Source organism: Cuculus canorus, chromosome 1 (genome assembly GCF_017976375.1).
Source record: "Cuculus canorus isolate bCucCan1 chromosome 1, bCucCan1.pri, whole genome shotgun sequence".
Taxonomy (NCBI): Eukaryota; Metazoa; Chordata; class Aves; order Cuculiformes; family Cuculidae; genus Cuculus; species Cuculus canorus.
Window position 1 is genome coordinate 93,614,031 of NC_071401.1, and position 19,606 is coordinate 93,633,636.

General features: G+C 38.4%; 1 protein-coding gene across 2 annotated transcripts in view; it reads left to right on the forward strand.

Annotated features, from left to right (window-relative positions):
• DSCAM (DS cell adhesion molecule) overlaps nucleotides 1–19,606 on the forward strand; it is a 460,069-nt gene that overhangs the window by 303,449 nt on the left and 137,014 nt on the right. For both annotated transcript variants that reach the window (XM_054085418.1, XM_054085408.1), the window contains exons 9-11: nucleotides 1,547–1,825; nucleotides 11,894–12,013; nucleotides 15,757–15,930. In XM_054085418.1, coding sequence (XP_053941393.1) covers nucleotides 1,547–1,825; nucleotides 11,894–12,013; nucleotides 15,757–15,930 — 573 coding nt within the window. The remainder of the gene's footprint in view (nucleotides 1–1,546; nucleotides 1,826–11,893; nucleotides 12,014–15,756; nucleotides 15,931–19,606) is intronic.

A 19,606-nucleotide genomic window follows, 5' to 3' on the forward strand; every position in this document is an offset into this window, starting at 1 on the left:
GGAGCAACACCTTTGCCCTTTGTGGGAGTTTAGTATCGCTTCCTTAATGATAAATTTTCTTACTCCTAATGGAAAAGCAGCCAACACATGCAATGATCAAAAGAAATGCGCTGAACTACCAGAGTAATGGTCACAAATACCTATCCCTGAATCCCAGAAATAGGACGCTGGCAAATATACTGCTGGGGAAATCAATGAGCTGGTATACATTGCGACCACTTAGAAGAGTTTCCCTGCTTCTTTCTGGGGAAAACACAGCTTTAGATTTGCTAAAGGGAGAAAGGGCAAAAGAAATACAATTAGGTAAAGCCACCAGCTCCATTTTCTCCTAAAGCTAGATAATATACAGCAGTATAAATGTCCTGCTGAGGGTATTCTTCAATCTTTCCTGTTAAAGATGTTCAGATGTACTACAGAGTACATAGAAGTAATCTCTCAGGCAAGAATAGGAAAATGTACTCCCATATCTAAGATACATAACCTCTAGAGACCTCTTTTGATAAACGAGTATTTGAGTACTGCTTGCAAAGTTGGTTTTATAGTCTTTTCTGGAGTGATTGATAGAAACCTGTCTTAAATCAATGCCCTGGCTGTTAGAGTGCTTCCCTGAGAAGGGGAAGAAATTTTAGTTCCTCCTGTTTCTCAGTTTACCAAATTGTCAGTAAATGTGCCAGCCACAACCTGGAGAAACTGAGGCACCCTCATTATTTCCCACTTTGTTTATTGAATCCAACCCACTGTTACTTTTGCTTTTTATTAAAAATACCTCAAGTCACAATGTTTTCAAATAATTAGAATTCTTATCTATGATAGAAAATAAGGCATTTCTTTCATGGTTCAGCCGCAGAATAACAAGTAATGGAAAGGAAAAAAAAAAAAGAAAATATATTTTCCAAGCAAAATACATTTAGCGGGAATTAAGTGCCAACTTGAGAGTTAATTCCTTGTACTGGCCCATTGTTTAGAAATGAGTTTTAAGTTAATCAGTTGTCCTACAAGTACTGCATATGCCTTTTACTTCATACCTCAACCCAGTCGTATTGAGATTTGTGACTTGAAACACTAAGAAATAAGCATCAGGAGCAGTTAAAGCTTACAGTCCCTTTCCACATGTCCCAGAGGCAAAACTGGAGCCTCTTCCAGTTTTATTTCATGACCCTAAGCAAGGGTCTTGCACCAGATCCTGAAAGGTGTTGCGCTCTTCCTGGACTGTCCAGGCAATCCCAGTGCTGAAAGTCCTGATGAGTGATGAGATAGCAGTGTGATTTCTTGAAGAGGTGCTCAATAGTCTTGCAGGAATCTGCCAGTGGTGTCTGGTTTCTCTAGAGGCCAGGGATTTCACTGCTTGTGATCTCTGCTTATACATTGGGTAATAAAGGAAAAAAAGGTTATTTGCAAAAGATGTGATTTTTTTTTAGCCGAATAATGCCCTGTAGCTGTCAAAGGTGTTGATTTTACATATCTAGCACTGCACATCTGTTCCATTATGTTATTTTGAGAAACCGAACTGTAACTGTAATAGCTCCTCTTTCCTCTTTTGTTTCAGTTCCGCCTTTTATTCAGCCTTTTGAGTTCCCGCGATTCTCCATTGGGCAGCGGGTCTTCATTCCGTGCGTGGTGGTGTCTGGGGATTTGCCCATCACAATCACCTGGCAGAAGGACGGCAGGCCAATCCCAGCCAGCCTTGGGGTGACAATTGACAACATTGACTTCACCAGCTCCTTAAGGATTTCTAATCTTTCACTGATGCACAATGGAAATTATACCTGTATAGCTAGAAATGATGCAGCAGCTGTGGAGCACCAAAGCCAATTAATCGTGAGAGGTAAGTAGATGTAATTAGTTTGAAGGGCACCAATTAAGCAGAATTCATCAGTATTTTGTAATGACATCTGTTTGATGAGAAGTATGAAAAAAGAGGAAAATATGGTAATCCCTCTCTTCATAACAGAGAGCACACAAAGCAGTGAAGCACAGAAACTAATATGACCTTTTCTGTCTAAAAGTCTTGAAAGTTATCAACAGCACGGAGTAGATGGGAGAACTACAGGACTGACTTCCTGGAAATTTTTGTGAGGCACAAGCCCATTCATTGGGATCAAGCCTTTGAAATGGTATCAAATTTCTCTGTGTTATTGTGTAGTTTGATTATCTCATTTTATATTTAGATCAGCTTCTCATATAAGATGGTGTCTGTAAAATAACAAAGCATTGATGTTGACTGCACGGGGAAGAAGCTCGCCTGTGTTACCATGTTGTTCTTTTTCTTATTTGTGTTTATGATGCAATTAGCCTGATTCATTTGCTTATGCTGACTTACTTTTTGCCTTGAAATAGTTTCAGCCAGGGAACACTTTCTGTGGAGAAGACCTTTTCAAGAAATACTTTGCCTTTAATAGCTTTTACTTTTCAATTCACACCTTAGCTAAGTTCCCTAGATGTTATGCCTTGTGATACCTTTACAAATTTACTGTTTATAACGTCAACAAAACTAAATTGCTTCCTTTTCTTTCTGAAATTTTTTCAGTGTTTTAAGTTTTTATTTTTTAAAAATAAGACAGTTGCAGTCTTCCCTCCCCACCGTCTCCCTTGTGCTTCTAAACCACTGAACTTCTCAGGAAAGAGGGCACATACTGAAATATTGCAAGTGGCTCCTGTTACAGATCAGTACATATTATATCCCCTTTTCTGTGTTTACCAAGACAAATCTTAAAGCTACTCAGGAGTTTTTGCTACCTTTTCTAGGCTTTGTTTCTCCCTCGAAAGCTCATTTGAAGCAAAACTTTCTGAACAGCTCTTACTTTTAAGACAAATCTTCTTACAGTCGTTGAACTATCCTTAATGATTATTCACTAGTTTTCCACTTACAGAATGTGTATGCATTTTTTTAAATTTTTTTTAATGCTAGTAAAACCAAAACTCAGCAGCAAATGTGGTCATTGCTTTTTCACTACTTTTAATATGAATATTTAAATATGATTTTTAATTTTTTTAAAAAAAACATGGCTTTTAATCTTGTATTATTCAGGAGAGGTGTACTTTCCCCAACTATCCAGTAATTCTTAATTTAAGTGGTTTAATTAACTACTTGCATTTAATTATTTTTTTACTAAGCTGTTCTGTTAGATTTTAACCCTACCCATCACTTGAGAAAGATTTTCCTCAACCTCCCATCACTGAAAAGACAGTCCACTACCTATTAATGCCCTACAAAGAAATGTAGCATCTAATAACAGCTGAGATTGTACTTCATTTGCAGGAGTCATTTGCAGGACTTCTATTCAGTGCCTGAAGTGATTAGAATTCATTACTTTAGCAACCCTGTACAGGTGCCTATAGGCATTTCATCAAAACAGGGATGGTAGGATGATCAGAAAAAAAAAAAAAGAAAAAAAAGTTGGCATAGATAGTACCATTGAAAACTATGTCTCTGCAATCCATGAGGCTGTAACAGCTCACGTGAGCCCACATGTAGAGATTTCTGTTCTGCACCCCACTGACAGGAGCAAGCTCCTCTTTCCCCTAAAGGTGTCCCTGTTCTCCCTTGCCTGGACTGCAGCATCCATGCCTACTGCTGTCAGTAGGCAACTCCTCTTCTGACAAGCTCCTGTCTGGCCTTATCTCTGTTCCCTGGACACATATGCCTCTTGCTGCCTTGTTTGGCATTAATTTATTTTCCCTCCTTGTTCAAGGAGGAGTTCTAGGGAGCCTGCTTTCACACCCCTTTCACACCACTGACACCAACACCTGCATGTTATTGTTGTGTGTTGCTAACTGCACTTCTTGATGAGGGCTCTGCCCCAGTGGTTAGATGGCGGCTGTTGGGTGTGTGTGCCTGAAGGACATCCTTATAGACCCATTAAGCGTGATAGAGGGCAGCTTTTCACTCTGCAGGAGTATAGTCCTGCAACTTTTTAGGAGGTTCTGAAGGCTACTTTATTCTTCCTCCTTGCTTATCTTTCTGCCCAGCTAGTGTTCTGCAGCAGCCTTCATTAAGCATCTCTCTGATCTCTCTACGACAATTTAAATGATAATGTCTTAATCAGCTTTGTGTGTGCATCTGGCATAACAGTTCTCACTCTTTTAAATTTAAATATCATGTCTGACCTGAATTTTCTGCCAGAACCCTAGATTGACCCCTTTGCCTCATATTGAACTGCTTCAGCTGTCTCGTTTCAGATAGGTCAGAAGACAGAGAGCCGTCAGAGGATCAGTGTTGGTCACTACTCATTTACATACAACCTGATCTATAAACATTTAAGTAAAGACTTCCTTTCCTGTCGTCCTTTATGTTCTCCAGGTTTTCTGCGCCCTCTTCATCTTTTTGTTCATAGGAGCCATGTAACTGAAACATAAGATTTTTCTAAATCAGCTAAGCAGTTTCCTCCAAATAAAGGAAGAGGAAGTGGTGCTTGAACTCCTCTTGTTTCTAATCCGCATCGTGTGATGGTTTCTCAGCAGCATGCTTTAAACTTAAATGTTGGATTTCCTAAATGTCAGGGCAGGTGTTCTGGGAATATCTTTTTTTTCTGTGAAGTGTATAAATTTCTGTTTGGGAGTAGACAGTGAATGGGAAAGTAAAGGGAAATATGACTATTTCCCACAAGGTGCTTTTTTCTTTAGCTATACTATAGTTGTATTTGTTTTAAAAGTAGATGTGAAAACGATGAAGGCTCTTATGTTTCCAGAGTAAGTGGGAGTCCATATCATTTGACAGTACATGGGTAAACTTAGAAGTAGAATCTAAATCAAGTCCATACCCAAGACAAATGAAAAAACACAGGCTAACTCCTTGTTCCTGCTTTTGAACTACTGATGACTAGACAAACTTCTGCAGGACCCACAGTCACATAAATTCTTCAACTTTACAATTTGAGATGTTTTTCCTCAGTATCTTCTCTGTCGGATTGCATGTGTCTGCTGTTTGTTAGCATTTGTATTTTTTCTATTAAGTTTTAAGTCTTCTAAATCAATTTCCTATATTCTTTCTACAAATATTATTTTCCATTTCTAAGCTGCATGTCTGTTTTGCCAGGTGTATGAAGTAGCAAAATGAAAATAAGGACTAGCCTCTTAAAATCTGTGGGCATCTTATGGTAAATCCTCACTGCTGTTCCAATTATTTTGTGCTCTATAAATGCAACTAAATAAGGAGCCTTAAAAATACCTGGCCAGCAAGGCTGCCTTAAACATCAGAGGTAGATGACCAGCTTCCACGGAGCTTCCTTGCAGAGCATCCCATAGGAGATGGAAAGTGCCTGCTGAGAGAAAGCAACTGAGAAAAGAAAGCTTTTGAGCAGCTGTGCAGTCACAAGTAAGAATGTCTTAGGGCAATCTCAGTAGTCTTCACTATAGGTTCCTTGGTGAAGACCAGGAAATTAAGCAGTCTCATACTTCAGACATAAATCTGTCAGTAATTCTCTCAACAAATTATTAGTCAGTTTCAAACAAACTGGAAGAGGGGAAAATGATTCCAATGGAGCTGAAAGCCTAAAAACTTAACCAATACCTTTACTGAGTGCAATACTAGACACCGGAGTACCTAATCAGGCAAGTCCTTCTGCAAATGCAAGAAATGTTCAGCTGGAGTCTTTACTCAACCATGGGATACAAATCCACAGAAGAGCAAGCTTGAATAGTCTTGTTATAGAATACCTCTTAAAAGCCCATTATTTAGCCACTGGGAGAAGCCTACCATCTTCACTGCATTTAGGCACTGCAGGTAGGCAGTCCAGGTGAGTGAAAACAGGGCTTTCCTCCTCAAAATTACATACTCCACCAGTCCTGGACTGTAGTTCCTCTGGAAATGCATAGAAAAATGCTAGAACTGTTTCTCACAAACTCATAATTCATTATTATTTGGATTATTTTATTTCTTGTCACAGTCTTGGTTTGCTAGGCATGCTATTAAGAAAAAGGAAAGCATAGGATCCTGTCATTAAAGTCATCCATACAAAATAGGAAAGTATCTTCTCTGTCAACTACTTATATCATCACACAGAATTAATTAAGGCTTCACTCATTAGGGCTGTCTTCTAAAGAGTGATTAAAAATCTATATGCACTTTATCATGTGTTATTCGTTTCTGCGTGGTTTCCTAAAATGGGACTGAAATAATTATGAAATAAAAAGCAGTGAAAAAGATTTTAATTGGTAATTGAAAAGAAAAAGCTCATAAGTGTATTACAAATTCAGTTTCTTTCAGATACCGCTGGAAAAGAGAATTCAAAGACAGTAGAGTGCATAAAACATGATTTTAAAATTCCTGTTAGTGAACACATCATAATTTAAAATTGAGATAAGGTCTTTAAATACCTAATAACTCCCCTTAATGCATTTAGTGCCTTAAGTGTGAATGTGTTTTCATTTTATGCTTCTCAGGAATGTTGAATATCGTTAGTTAGGTAGGCACCTAATGAGGAGTCCCTGAGCTTTGAATCTTCCAGATAGGATGTGAGTATCTATCTGCTTTCCAATAGTTTGGTAGTGGTGCTGGTGTGATGCAGCAAATGTAGTTTGTGATAGAAAGGCAGGAAGAGAAGATTTATGGTCACAGTTGGTGTCAAAACACATTTACTTTCTTTGCTGGTGTTTACACTGTGGCTTTGAAGATTACTCTTTAATGATTCACTTCCTATTTAGTGCTCTCATTAAACAAACCTGATCAGCACAAACCACCAGGCATTGTCTCATTTTGTGAAAGTACATCTTTTTTCTTGAAGTGCATAGCAAATGGTTTCACTAAACCAGCTAAATTGACCCCTTAGGTCCAATGACCAAATTTAATAACTGTTCATCATTGCTAAAGTACAGTGTTTAATGATCTCATTCATTAATACATCAGTGGTTGCTTTGGCTGATTAAATTTCTTCCATCATCTTGACAGTATGATCTAAATATAAAGTACAAATATTCCACGCAAAAATGAAACATTGTATTTTGGGCCAATGTCATAGATTATTTTTTAATTCACCCTGGTAGCCCACCAGAGGAGTTTGTGTTAGGAGTGTTCAGAATTGCTCTCCAGTGTGATGTACTAATTGCTGTACTTGGAAGCCAGAAGCACTGGAGTAGATTTTAAAGTCCAGGAAGGAGCACACTAGTTTGTTATCTGGTCCCTGACATAAAGCACAGTCAGAAAGGATTCTTGGATTTACATAAAGCAAAATTAAATCACAGAATATTAGCAGGCACTCATAAATTGATTTTGGTTAGTAGCTTGTAAGTCCTTCATTGCAAGCAGTGATGACACAGATAAGCAGTAACTTCTTAGGGTACCAACTCATATTTTATCATCTTATCAGGATTGTTTCACACTAGAAGATACTGAAAGCATTTTCCTTCCCTTAAAATGGGATTATGTCATTCATGTTATCTTCAACATCCTGTTATGATTGCTCCCATCCTTTGTTTTCCCTTTGTAAGAACCTGAGACTGCTAGTCATAATATTGACTGAAAACACCTTTTTCTGGGTCCTTTGAGTTCAACCATTAAATAGTTCGCATCTCTCAACTTACTGTTCTTACACTAAACAGTTGAACAGCTCATTTCTTATCACAGATCTGTGGGCTGCATTAAATGAGAGAGCCTAACAGAAACTCACTATTAAAGCAATTTTAAATGCCCTCCTTACGCGCTCAAGGGACTGTGCTGATGAAAATAGGGTGATTAAAAAAATAGAGCTGTTCAGTCATATTTGCGAGCTATTTCAGAGTGTTTCACTTCTAAAGGGATAGAGAAGGCCCACACCTTTAAAACTAAAGAGAGAGAAGGAGAACTAATTGCTTTCTTTTCACTATTAACTATACTTAAGCATGTCAGACAAATTAACTTCATTAAATTCTTACTAGGCAAATTTCCTTTAAGGTGTAAAGAATTCATGAAAGATAATGATAAAAGTTAATATATCTTTATAAAATAAAAATAAGTGTAAAAATCTATATCAGTTAGTTAACTGCATTGTCTTCCAAAATATGGCAGCACATAGCCTGAACACAGCACATAACTGAACAAGTTACTAGTTTGAAATAAAATTGAGAAGCAAACTATAAACTATCTATGAGGAAGAAAAATGTAAAGGTCGCCTCTGTTTGCTTTTTAATCATTTCTATAATAAGAAGAATCCAATGCTTTTAGCTAGACAGCAATACAGAAACAATTGAAAGATCAGTTATTGAGTTATTTTGTTTTGCTGTAGCATCTTCTCTGACTTTCATTGGCAATCTTAAAACTAAGTATCAAGAGCAGCAGTTGGCATTTTTATAAGTGGTCCTAAAGGAAGGCCAAACCTCTTCTGAATATTTCTGCTACTGGGTGTGGACAGAGTTTTTGCTAACCAAGGCTGAAATGCGCTTTGTACATAGAAAAGCAGTACAAGGAAACCATACGATTGCTAATCATAGACCTGTCTGTGGAGCCTATATGGCAAAATTTAATTTCCCCAGTTACTGTTCTTGTATTTTTCATATTGAAAGTAATGATTAAAAATGAGAACACCAAGAATATCTGAGCAAAATCTTGGTTTTTATATACCTAAAATACAGTGAAATCAACATGACAAGAAGCCTTGTTCAGAGCTTGACATGAGTTCATTAAAGACATGGAAGGATGCATTTCCATAGAAATGCTCAAATAACAGTTACACTTGACTTTCTTCCATTTTTCTCTATATATGCCCAAAGGAACTAGATAAAAATTTTAACAGACAACTTTAAAGCAAATAGTATTTTAAAGGCTAATTGCCTTTATTCTATACTAGTAATCTTGCTTAACTTTTCCAGAACTTTCTGCATATGTCTACTCATTTATGTCATGTCCTGGATCCATGAGCTACACACTCGTGTCCAGGCCTTCTTCCAACCTGCACAGTCAAAAGAAGTTGGTTCATTTATCTGTGTGGCAATCCGGAGGTCAGCAAGGTCACTCAATTTATTCTGTCTTCGACCAAAATAAACAGACCAAAATACTCAGGTGCACAGCCGAGATATCGGAGTGCAACTTCCCAAAGTGGCAGAAAACAGATTTCAATCTGTTCAGATTACAGTCTGACCCCTGAACACAGCCAAAGTCAGTTAGATTTGATCCAACACTCACCGATGCCAGTCAAGAAAACACAGTAAGGTAAATGATATATATATGGAGATGGAGAGCGTAGGGGGTAGGGGAGAAAGAGAGAAAGGAAAAAGAAAGAATCACAACATCAATGGGTAGCCAGCAGTTCTTTGGGGACACATGGTCACTACTGCAGCAGCAGCTTCTTCTAGGATGCATGGTCCAGGTTGGTCCAACTGGAGTGATGCACGCACTCCATGTGCCTCCTTGCAAGTTCTTTTATAAGGCCCATCTGTGCCTCAGTCAGCACAGGGGGGTGGAGGTGGGGGGGTGGTTTTGCCACGTGTGTGCAGAAGCTCCTTCAGGAGAGTTTGGCCAGGAAAGTTGGGTGGGTGTGAGGAGCAGGGTGGGCAGCACCTGCTGCTGCACCCGCTCCGCCCTTCATTGACTGCAGAACAAGGGCACAAATGGCCTCTCTTCAGATGAAATGTTTAAAGCAAACAAAGAAGTAAAGTCAGACTTTACATTCCCCATAGTATCCGGCTTCTTTAATTTACCCTTTTCAGTGGTAATTATGAGTCACTTGTAATCATTCACCTGTAAGACTCATACAAGGCGTTTTGTGGATTGTTTGGTTTTGTTTTTTTTTTCTTATGGTCTACCCTCTTTATGGATAAGTAGCTTGTAACTGATTTTTCAGAAATTGTCCATAAAATTTACTGACAGTTACCAAGATGAAATAAGGTGATGCCACCATGCTGAGATGTATAAAATCAAACCTATTTGTGCAACTAATCATACTTTTCCTCTGCTTTTGAAAATAATTACTTGGAACTCCTTTTGTGTTTGGTGATAAAATGAACACAGAATAGTGAGAAAAGAGCTACTGAAGCAAACGTCTTCTCTGAGTGGATAATTAGAACAGGACGGGTGATGGCCCAGAGCTGCTGTTGCCTGATTTCATGTTAGACGCTTACTGATCATCAATTAATATTACATATAAGTTTTTCAATGTGGCAGCCATTTGGAAAGCTGTAATGTTTGTCAGCAGTTAATATATCTCGTAGTATAAAGATGTCTCACTGTTAGTTCCTTCTGTTTCCTCTAGCTATGCTCCAAACAGCAGTGGAGCTTCTTTGCATATAGTCAATAAACAAATTTTTAGCAGTCCTGTCCAACACTAGCAGCTCAAGTTTCTCCTTAAGGAAAACTTGGGACTCTCCAGTATAATGAAAGGCTCCATTTTCATAAACTATGAGGGTGTTTATTCTGAAAAAAACTTTTAAGTCATATATTATAGCATTTGTGCTTCTGCTGTGCCACAGTTATTCTAATGTCTAAGTAGTACTATATTCATGGCTGTAAGAGCTGCTTAAGGTCTCAGGGTAAATAGTCACTGTGCTGATGATCCTCTGCTTACAATTCCTCATGCTGCTCCCTTCTCCCTTATTCATTTCTTAATTTCTGGCCCTTCTGGGGAGGTAGGGCCTGATATCAGATAAGGGTTTGGGTCAGAACAAGGAGGGATGGTTGGACCCTTTATTCTGTCTCCCTCAACTTTCAGATGGAGTCAGGAATATCTGGACTTGTGAGCTGTGAGTCTATGAGATTGTGTGTCCCTGTGTGCATACACTGCACTGGGGCAAGGAAAGCAATGAACTATTAGGATTTCTCCTGTACTGCATTAGATCTGAATGTGTTGCTGTACTTGATGTCAGAGGAAAAAGGTCTCTCACAGGCTCAGTCACCTTGCTACATTTTCTTGGTAGTACTGTGAGAAAAATTTCAAAAATAATAACATGGGATAAGGATACAAATAATTTACTTTTTTTCTCAGGTATTTACTTCTTCATGTTCTGAACCAAAGAGTGGGAGGTCAGCAAAAATCTGCACCTGACCTGACCTGACTTTAATACAACCATTAAGCACCTTTAATACTCAATATTTTTTCAGGGTATTTCAACATTTTTTCACAATTTTCAGCTTCTTTTTCCAACTTTTATAAAGTCTGCAGGTTTTAGTAATATTTTGACATTTAGTATCAGGTCTTCATGGTAAACTGTCACAAGTTGTTTTCTTCGTTGTGTATCTGTATTTGAAACATGTACAGCTTTTCTTTGAGATGAGCAGCTTATTTTATTTATGTATAAATCGAGACGTACTTGTCTATATCGGGAAGACTCACTGCAGTGTTTTTATGCTGCTTTGAAATAAGTCTAGTAATACGTATGCATTGATACATATACATCTATTCCAATAAGATTTCTCCTCTTCAATTTAAATTGTGTTTCTGTGGCTGTTTGGAAAGTGAATTGCTATCAGGAGCTATGGTTCAAACACCCTTTATCTTAATATAAAGTGATGTGATCGCTATCAAACACGTTATTATCTAAGTTTATTTAGGCTATGTGATTTAATTCTTTTTCTAAAGCTTACTAGTTCGTTGTTATAAAAAACAGACACAAAATTTTAGTTGGTCTTAGACATCTGTCAAGCCTCTGCTTTTGTTAGAAAGCATTTATTTTGTGATGATGACAGTATGATTTATCTGTTACTCCATTTTATAACCTATCCTATGGAGAGATTTTTATTAACTTATTTTTGCGTCCTACAAAGACCAGTGCTTTTGTTGTGCCTGGCAAGAAATACATTGAGATTGTGCACAGAAAGTAAATAATCATGAAAAAACAGCTTTACTATGTCACTGGATCATCAAAAAGCTGGTTTTAATTTTTGCTTTCTGCTATGAACTGTTATGCCTCCTTATTTGACTGGTCTGCCATTTTCAACTACCTGAAAAGTTGCACAAATTCTCATGCCTCCTTTTGCTCTCTCCCGCAGTTCCCCCTAGGTTTGTGGTTCAGCCCAGTGACCAGGATGGGATCTATGGAAAAGCTGTAATTCTCAACTGCTCTGCAGAGGGCTATCCTGTTCCTACAATTGTCTGGAAGTATTCAAAAGGTAGGATTACTTTGGCGATGGATTATTTCTGGTTTAGTAACAACTTACTTACCTTTAAGTTATTGGTTTAATCTTGATATTTTCAGAGGCTAGCAGGGTGCGATAAGGGAAGTATTAGCACTATTTATACTGTTCTTCTATCATTTCCTTAAGCACATAGTGCTGGCCATTGTCATAGATGCCAGACTGAGCGAGATGGACTTTTGGTCTTCCTTAGAGATGTCCTGGAACTGTGAATATGTGCCTGTGTTAGCTGTGGCCTCAGCAGGCAAGGGAGAAAAAGGATGGCTCAGAGAAAAGAGATACTGCTTTAATTGAAACAACCTCAGAACAAGGTTCATTGGCAGCATTTGGCTGATTTTTTTTCCCCCTTCAAAATCCATGATAACATGGCCAATCATATCTTTTCAGTAAAGAAGAAAGGTCAGGTGGCATTAGCATAAGCAGTAATTCAGTATGCACTTTACATAATGCTTTAACATTTTCTTCTCATGTAACTGAACATTAAAACTGGCCCCACTTGACCCTCAGTAACCGTAGGAAATTGACTGCTTTTTAATTAAAATGTGCTGCCTGCTAGATTATGTCTTCTGGACAGTTGTCTTCTGGTAAGTTTTAGCAAGAAAACGAACTCTCCAAACTACATATCCGATCTAAATGAGTTAACTCTTTAAAAAACAAAACTAGGTGCTGTTTGGAAGAAATCCTTATGTAATGCTCCATGTCATTTTTGTTTCCTTTATGATCTAAGTCCAAATTATGTTTGAAAAGAAGGGTTAGGGAAGAGAAATGTTCATTTAAAATACATCTTTTATTATGTTGATAAATTCTGGTTTGTGGCAAGAACAGTTCAGAACTCCAAATGCTATTGATCCCAATGGTATATGGGTTTTTAGTTGTGAATACAGGTCACAAAGAAGTAATTCTGTTTTATTATGTCTGCATACTGAAGGAGGAGGCCAGACAAAGCTAGACGAGTTGTAATTAACTGTGAAGACAAAAGCAGCCTATCTTAATAAAGGAGAAAAGAAGAGTGGTTTGATTTTAGCAACACTCCACCACCAAGTGACTTTTTTTAAGGTTCTCCATTAAAAGCTCTGAAGTTTTTCAGGCAGAGAAATTTCTAGTGTGTACAAGTTGTAGGCAAAGCCATCAAACTGCAGTTTCATTTTTCGGCTAAGGCCATGGTGAAAAAGTCAGTATTTTTACAGAAGCCTGTATTTTGCTAATGGATGACTGCAAGTGCAATATCTAGTCTAACTAAGATGCTGTGAAGGTCTATAGGATGTCTGGTGTATCTTCCTTTAAAGAAATACATTATATAATTAGTTTATGAGCAAGTTTCATGCCAAATTCTGAAATAATTTCATAGATGAGGCCATCAGGAGTAAGCAATCAGATACATAGAATCACAGAATAGTTAGAGTTGGAAGGGACCTTAAAGATCATCTAGTTCCAACCCCCCTGTGTCCCCCCCCAAAAAAAAAAAATCAGGCTGCGTAAGGCCCCATCCAACCTGGCCTTGAACCCCTCCAGGGATGGGGCATCAACAGCCTCCCTGAGCAACCTGTCCCAGTGTGTCATTGACTCTAATGTCTAGTCTAAATCTGCCCTTCTCCAGTTTATACCTATTCCCCCTGGTCCTATACCCACAAGCCTTTATGAATAGCCCCTCTCCAGCTTTCCTGTAGCCCCTTCAGGTACTGGAAGGTCGCTATAAGATCTCCTCTGAGCCTTCTCTTTTCCAGGCTGAACAAGCCCAACTCTCTCAGCCTGTCCTTGTAGGGAAGGTGCTCCAGCCCTCCGATCATCTTTGTAGCCCTCCTCTGGACCCATTCCAACACCTCTATATCCTTCTTATGTTGAGGATTCCAGAACTGGACACAGTACTCCAGATGAGGTCTCACAAGAGAGGAATAGAGGTGCAGAATCACTTTCCTCAACCTGCTGGCCGCGCTTCTTTTGATGCAGCCCAGGATACGGTTTGCCTTCCAGAGGTCTCTTCCAACCTCAGCTGCTCTGTGATTCATGAGCATGTAGTCCTCTTGCAGATTCATCCATTCAGTTGTATTCAATAAGCTGCTGTCACTGCACAGGAACGACTTCGGCTATAATAGCAGTAACAAAGCGTTTGAAGAGTAAGATGCTTTTGCAAACTGCTATGCAAAATTTTGCCCAGTTACAACTACCCTCAAGAGTATTAGCCCTTTCCTTTCTGTGAATACCAAATTGTCCCAAGAATTTTTCACATGAAGGAATACAGAAAGTGAGTGCTTGCATCTATCTACTTGGGCAATCAATTGCAGACAGGTAGAGTTAGTAAAGCATAAATGTGCCTTATATCTAAGTGACAAGAAAAATGGCTTATTAAAGAAAAAAATAGACAAAAGGGAAAGTGGCATATGCATGTGACTAAAATATTTGAAAAGTCAATGATGGCAACTGATTTGTGTTGAAAAAATTACCACTTTAATATTTCTAAGTTCACATTATCAGCCACCAGGCCTTCAGTGTAACTGTAATCTTCCAAAGCACACTCTTCTAGGACTAGATGGATTTTTAGTATGCATGTCTGATCTCTTTTAATGTTCTAGATGTTGTATTCATAGGTTGTTGTAGCTTACTACTTTATATGAAATTATTCCCCATAGTATTTATTCATTGTATTTCCTTCTGGGCTGACTCAGCCAACTGTACACAGTAATTAATGCTGACAGACATTAACTTCGTGTACAGAAAGCAGTATAAGAGAATTCTATTGAAGAAGACTACCTTATGATTTCCCTTAAAAATCCCATCTCCTGCTGTCAAAGTAGGTTGTAAAACCCTCCGTTACAAGAACCATGTATTAATATATGCTTAGGGAGTCACTGAGGCTGGAGGAACCTGAACTTGTTGTGGGCTTCTGTACAGTAGATCATGCTGACAGTATGGCAATATCCTGTTCCCTATTCCCTAAATCACCCAATATCTTATTTTTAAGGAAAAGTAGATTTTTAAAACCAAAGTTGATACAGAAATCTTTGACTTCCTGTCTTTGTATGGATCTTGCATTTTTACATTACCACCAAACGTGGCACCTTGTGCCTGACTGGTGCTCTGAGCATTTTGTATTTTTTTTAACAGTCTGAATAAATACTGGCTATATACATGGCAGAACAGGAATTTCATGTGTCATCAGTCAGTCAGCTGTAGGAGGAAACAAGCAACACATTCACTGATGTAGTTTTCCATGTTATCCAGAGTTTCATAAACAAGGTCCTAGAGGTCCCTTGAGTATGCCATGTTTACTACAACAGACATCCCTCTTAGTCATAAGAAATTCATTTGGTGTATGCATTAGGGATGCATACTTGTATGACTGTTCAGCTGTAATTGTCAATAATTTATCAGCTTCTAAATGTACAACAAATGTGCCTTTTTACCCATGAGTGGTCTGAAAGTCTTTATTTTCCCTCTCTCCCTTTCTGCGTCTTCCACTCCTGCTTTGTGCTTCTTTTGTCCCCTTACCTTTAATATGGGCAAATTATTGCTACTATTATACTCCAAAAGTCTTTCCATTTAATGAATTCAGTTCGGCAAAGAACCATTCTGTTTGTCCTGATGATGTCAGAAGCCATTCATATTTTAATTGAATTGAGCCTCTAAGAACTGGAAGCTATAGTTTCTTCCTTACTTAAAAAAATCAAAACTGAGATGCTTTCCTTCCTAACTAACTGATTTCCATGGGGATCCTGCTCTAGGTGCTGGGGTTCCTCAGTTCCAGCCGATTGCATTGAATGGTCGTATCCAGCTTCTCACAAATGGCTCCTTGCTGATAAAACATGTGCTGGAAGAAGACAGTGGATACTACCTCTGCAAGGTCAGCAATGATGTGGGAGCAGACGTCAGCAAGTCCATGTACCTCACTGTTAAAAGTAAGAACTAAAACACTTCTCTGTGATCCAGATATTACCATTGACTGAAAGAGGCTTGTGTATTGCGTCCTTACTTTGAAAGGAGGGAAGGAGGGGAGGGAGGGGAGAGGCTGGTTTTGTTGGTTTTAATTTAATGTTGTAGTTCAGCTGCTTGTGGTATCACCTGGAAGTTGTTAGTATGGTTAATAAAAAACATTGTTTAGCAGAAGGATAAAGGGAGACTTAATGATGAAAAAGATTAACATCTCATTTCAAAAATTTGTATTTGTAATCTATGAGCTACATCTGAGTAATGAAGGGGAAGTAAGAAAATTCTTTGGTCAAGGGTTAAAAAAATACAACAAAGGAAAAATACACACAGCAACTGTACAAATCTCAGAAGTCAAAGAAAATATGGATTAAAAAGTCCCTTAGTCAATTCTCAAGATAACATAGGCAAATACTGTAGGTACAGTTACAATAGATACCATAAGATGGTATAACATACTGTAAGATATACATACAGCCACAGCAGTCATTTTGACTTAGCCACTGGCAGATAGCTTTCAGAAAATGCATCTAATTCTGTTGAATCTGGGGTGCATAAACAGCCTCAAATTATCTGTGCTTTCTAGACACAAGAGACAAAAGCAATGCAGTTGTTAGGTGCATGTTAGCTATTACTCCTTCAAATATGAACATAGTTGAGAATATAGAGGAAATATTAGTAAAAAAAGTCTGCAGAGGTGATATAATTTCTTGCTAGAGAAAAAAGAGACTATTGACACTTCAGCATGCCAAATGTTCCTGGATGACCTGTTAGACCAGTATTGAAGGAGGTCAGCAAGCTATACACTTTCATGTTTGTAGGATTTTTGAAGATTTGCGGAGGGCTTTGAAGTTCTGAGATGTCAATTAGCTTGAAAAAGATTTGCCCTTGAAAGTAAAAAGATTATTTTTTCTTCTGAAAGGAAGGAAAATCCAACTTATTCTCTATTGGAGAGTTGTATTTTAGATCACTAATGTTTAGGTGTGTTTGTCTGTTGTAATATCAGAGAATGAATAATTAAGTTCTTTGAAAGGAAGAGTGTCAACATTTTAAGATTTGCAAGCCTTGGTACCTCAGAGGTCCTCTCTGCTCTTATTTACCATAGTGGCTTTGTCTTCTGACAAATAACATGCATGATATCCCAATATCTCAAGCAATTATATTAATTGCATTCATTTTCTGTGGATCAGTAGATGTTCCAGCTTCTGTGGTTTCCATAACTGGCCATTTTGGGGCCAATCTTCAGCTATAGTAGCAATGTACTGCTGTAATATGCTACAGAAAAACAGCTTTTCTCTGGTTGGCAGCTATGCATACTGTCTGTCTGATCACTGCATGCAGTTTCATGTGTGATAAAAGAGCATCCCTTATCAAATAAGAGCAGAAGCTTCCCTGGAGAGTCAGTTGCTGTTTGAATCTAATGAAAATCCCTCTGGCTCTGAGATAGCAAGCAAGCACGCCTGTACACTTTCACGCATTCCCACTAACATGCATAATGCTCCCAGCATCGCTGGTTAGAGCAAACACCATTAGTGTGTTGGTGTGTGCATAGAAAAGGCACAGCTTTAACTTTAATCAAGCACACATTAAGGTCAAGCTGCTGTGGGGAAGTGTGCCATGGTGGGCTTCAAGTATAGCTGGATTCCCTGTTCTGGTGGCATGGTTATGGCACATAATACTTGCACCTGGTCAGGTAGAGTGACTCTAAAGTGAGGACCTGGACCTGCCTTTATTCACTCTGGTACTGTATCTTGTCATTCATTGTTTTCATTTTCTCTGTGGTTGTTCTGGCTCCTTTTTCCTCTCCAGCAGTCCTGGCTTTGGACCTTAGACCTCAGCTATAGCCCTATTATGATATAAAAACCTTGGACTTCCTTCATTAAAGTCGCAGTGTTTTTAATTAGTTGATACTGCTTCATAACATCACCTTAAATGCTGCCTTCACACATACACCGAAGGCTTCCCCCTTCCTTCAGTCTATATATGGGTTGTCTGTAAGCAGTAGCTCAAATCATCTGATAAAAGTAGAGTAGCTTAGATGGATTTAGTCACTGATCGAGAAACTAGACTGCCTCTTAGAAAGAAAGACATGGCAGCAGTCGCTTTGCAGTTGCCTCTTTCAGTTCTTAATTGTCCCTTGTATCATAGAGCCTCATTTATACAGATGCTAACCACTGATAGCATCACCACAATCTTAAAAAGAACCTCTTTTACGCACAGGTGATTCTTCTCCTGCATCTTCAATGTTTCCACCTGCTGTGTTAGTAACATTGCTGGATTTTTTTTTTGCCTTTTATAGATCTCTTAAATGAGACTGGATACTTTACTTTTCCCGAAGCTCCAGTGTCACCTATATCTAAACAGAAAAGCTGTTGACCTTTGATGTCAGAAGAGGGCAGACAGATTTTTGTTTTGGTAGGTCAGGAGCGAACAGTATAAACACTGACCTAATATACTTCCATGACTTGCTACCTCTAAAACTGACAGACTTTTTCTTAGTGAAAGGCCAGCTCAATCTGTAAACCAACTTGGCTTGCTTAACAAGACTTTTAATGCTAAGAAGGGAGTGGTAGTAATTCCAGATTACACATTTATTTAGTGCCTCAGTGTTTGTTGTGTGGTACCTTCATGTCAGAGAAACTGGTCTAACTTCTTTCTTGAAGAGAGGTTGTATGAGGAGGGAGTGCAAAGAAAAAAGATGAGAGGAAAAGAAAGAGGCTTCAGGAATACTAATAGAAATGTGAAAAGAAAGAGCTGTCAGAGTTGATGCTGAATCAGGAACCACAGGGTGAGAATGGCAGCCGTGAAAGCAGAGAGTCTTCACTTAGCAGCTATTATCCTTCTCCTTTTCTTTTTAAGAAATGGACATAAAAATCACGAGCAGTGATTTTTTTCTCTTCTTCTGAATCAAGGATAAGTGGTTGTTGAATTCCTTATTCACCAAGACATACAATATTAGAAAATTATGAGGGAGATCTGGAATAAGGAATCTAGTGCTGTCTTGAGCCTGCTGGTGCTTGGGATGAGAAGACTTCTAAAGAATTTCTATAAAGGATAATGAGCCTTTAGCATGACGGGAAGAACTAAAAGTATTTAAAAGTTGCCTGGGAGTCACGAGGAAAGAGATATCTGCTTAAAAAGTATGGTCTACCTGCCTTCATTTGAATAAACACCACACTTCCTAATTCCACTTTAGGAGCTATATATAACGTGATAGAACGGTATTGTGAAAAAATTCCCTCCTGAAAAGAAAGCTTTCATTAAGGCGTGTATGTTCCTGTGTAAGTAATCTGTTGGAGGCAGTCATGTTAGCCCTGCCCCTTCTTAAATCAAGCCAGGGAAGTTTTAATCTGATCACCAAAACATTTCCAACAAATAATTTCTGCCAAGAAAAAAGAATTTCTTCATTCACTTTCCTCTCTAATACGCTTCTTAACTATTTGCAGTAAATGTGTCTAATACATAAACCTAAAGCTGTCAATTAGACCCACACCTCCTTCTACCACGAACATTCTAATCCCAGTTAATACTTTTAATGCTAAGCTTCACCACTTGTTTTTTTTTTAAAAAAACAACTTTTAAGATTGTTGCCTACGACAAGAGCTGGTTGAATAATGGAAGAAGAGGTTGTTTTGGAAAGAGAAGCTG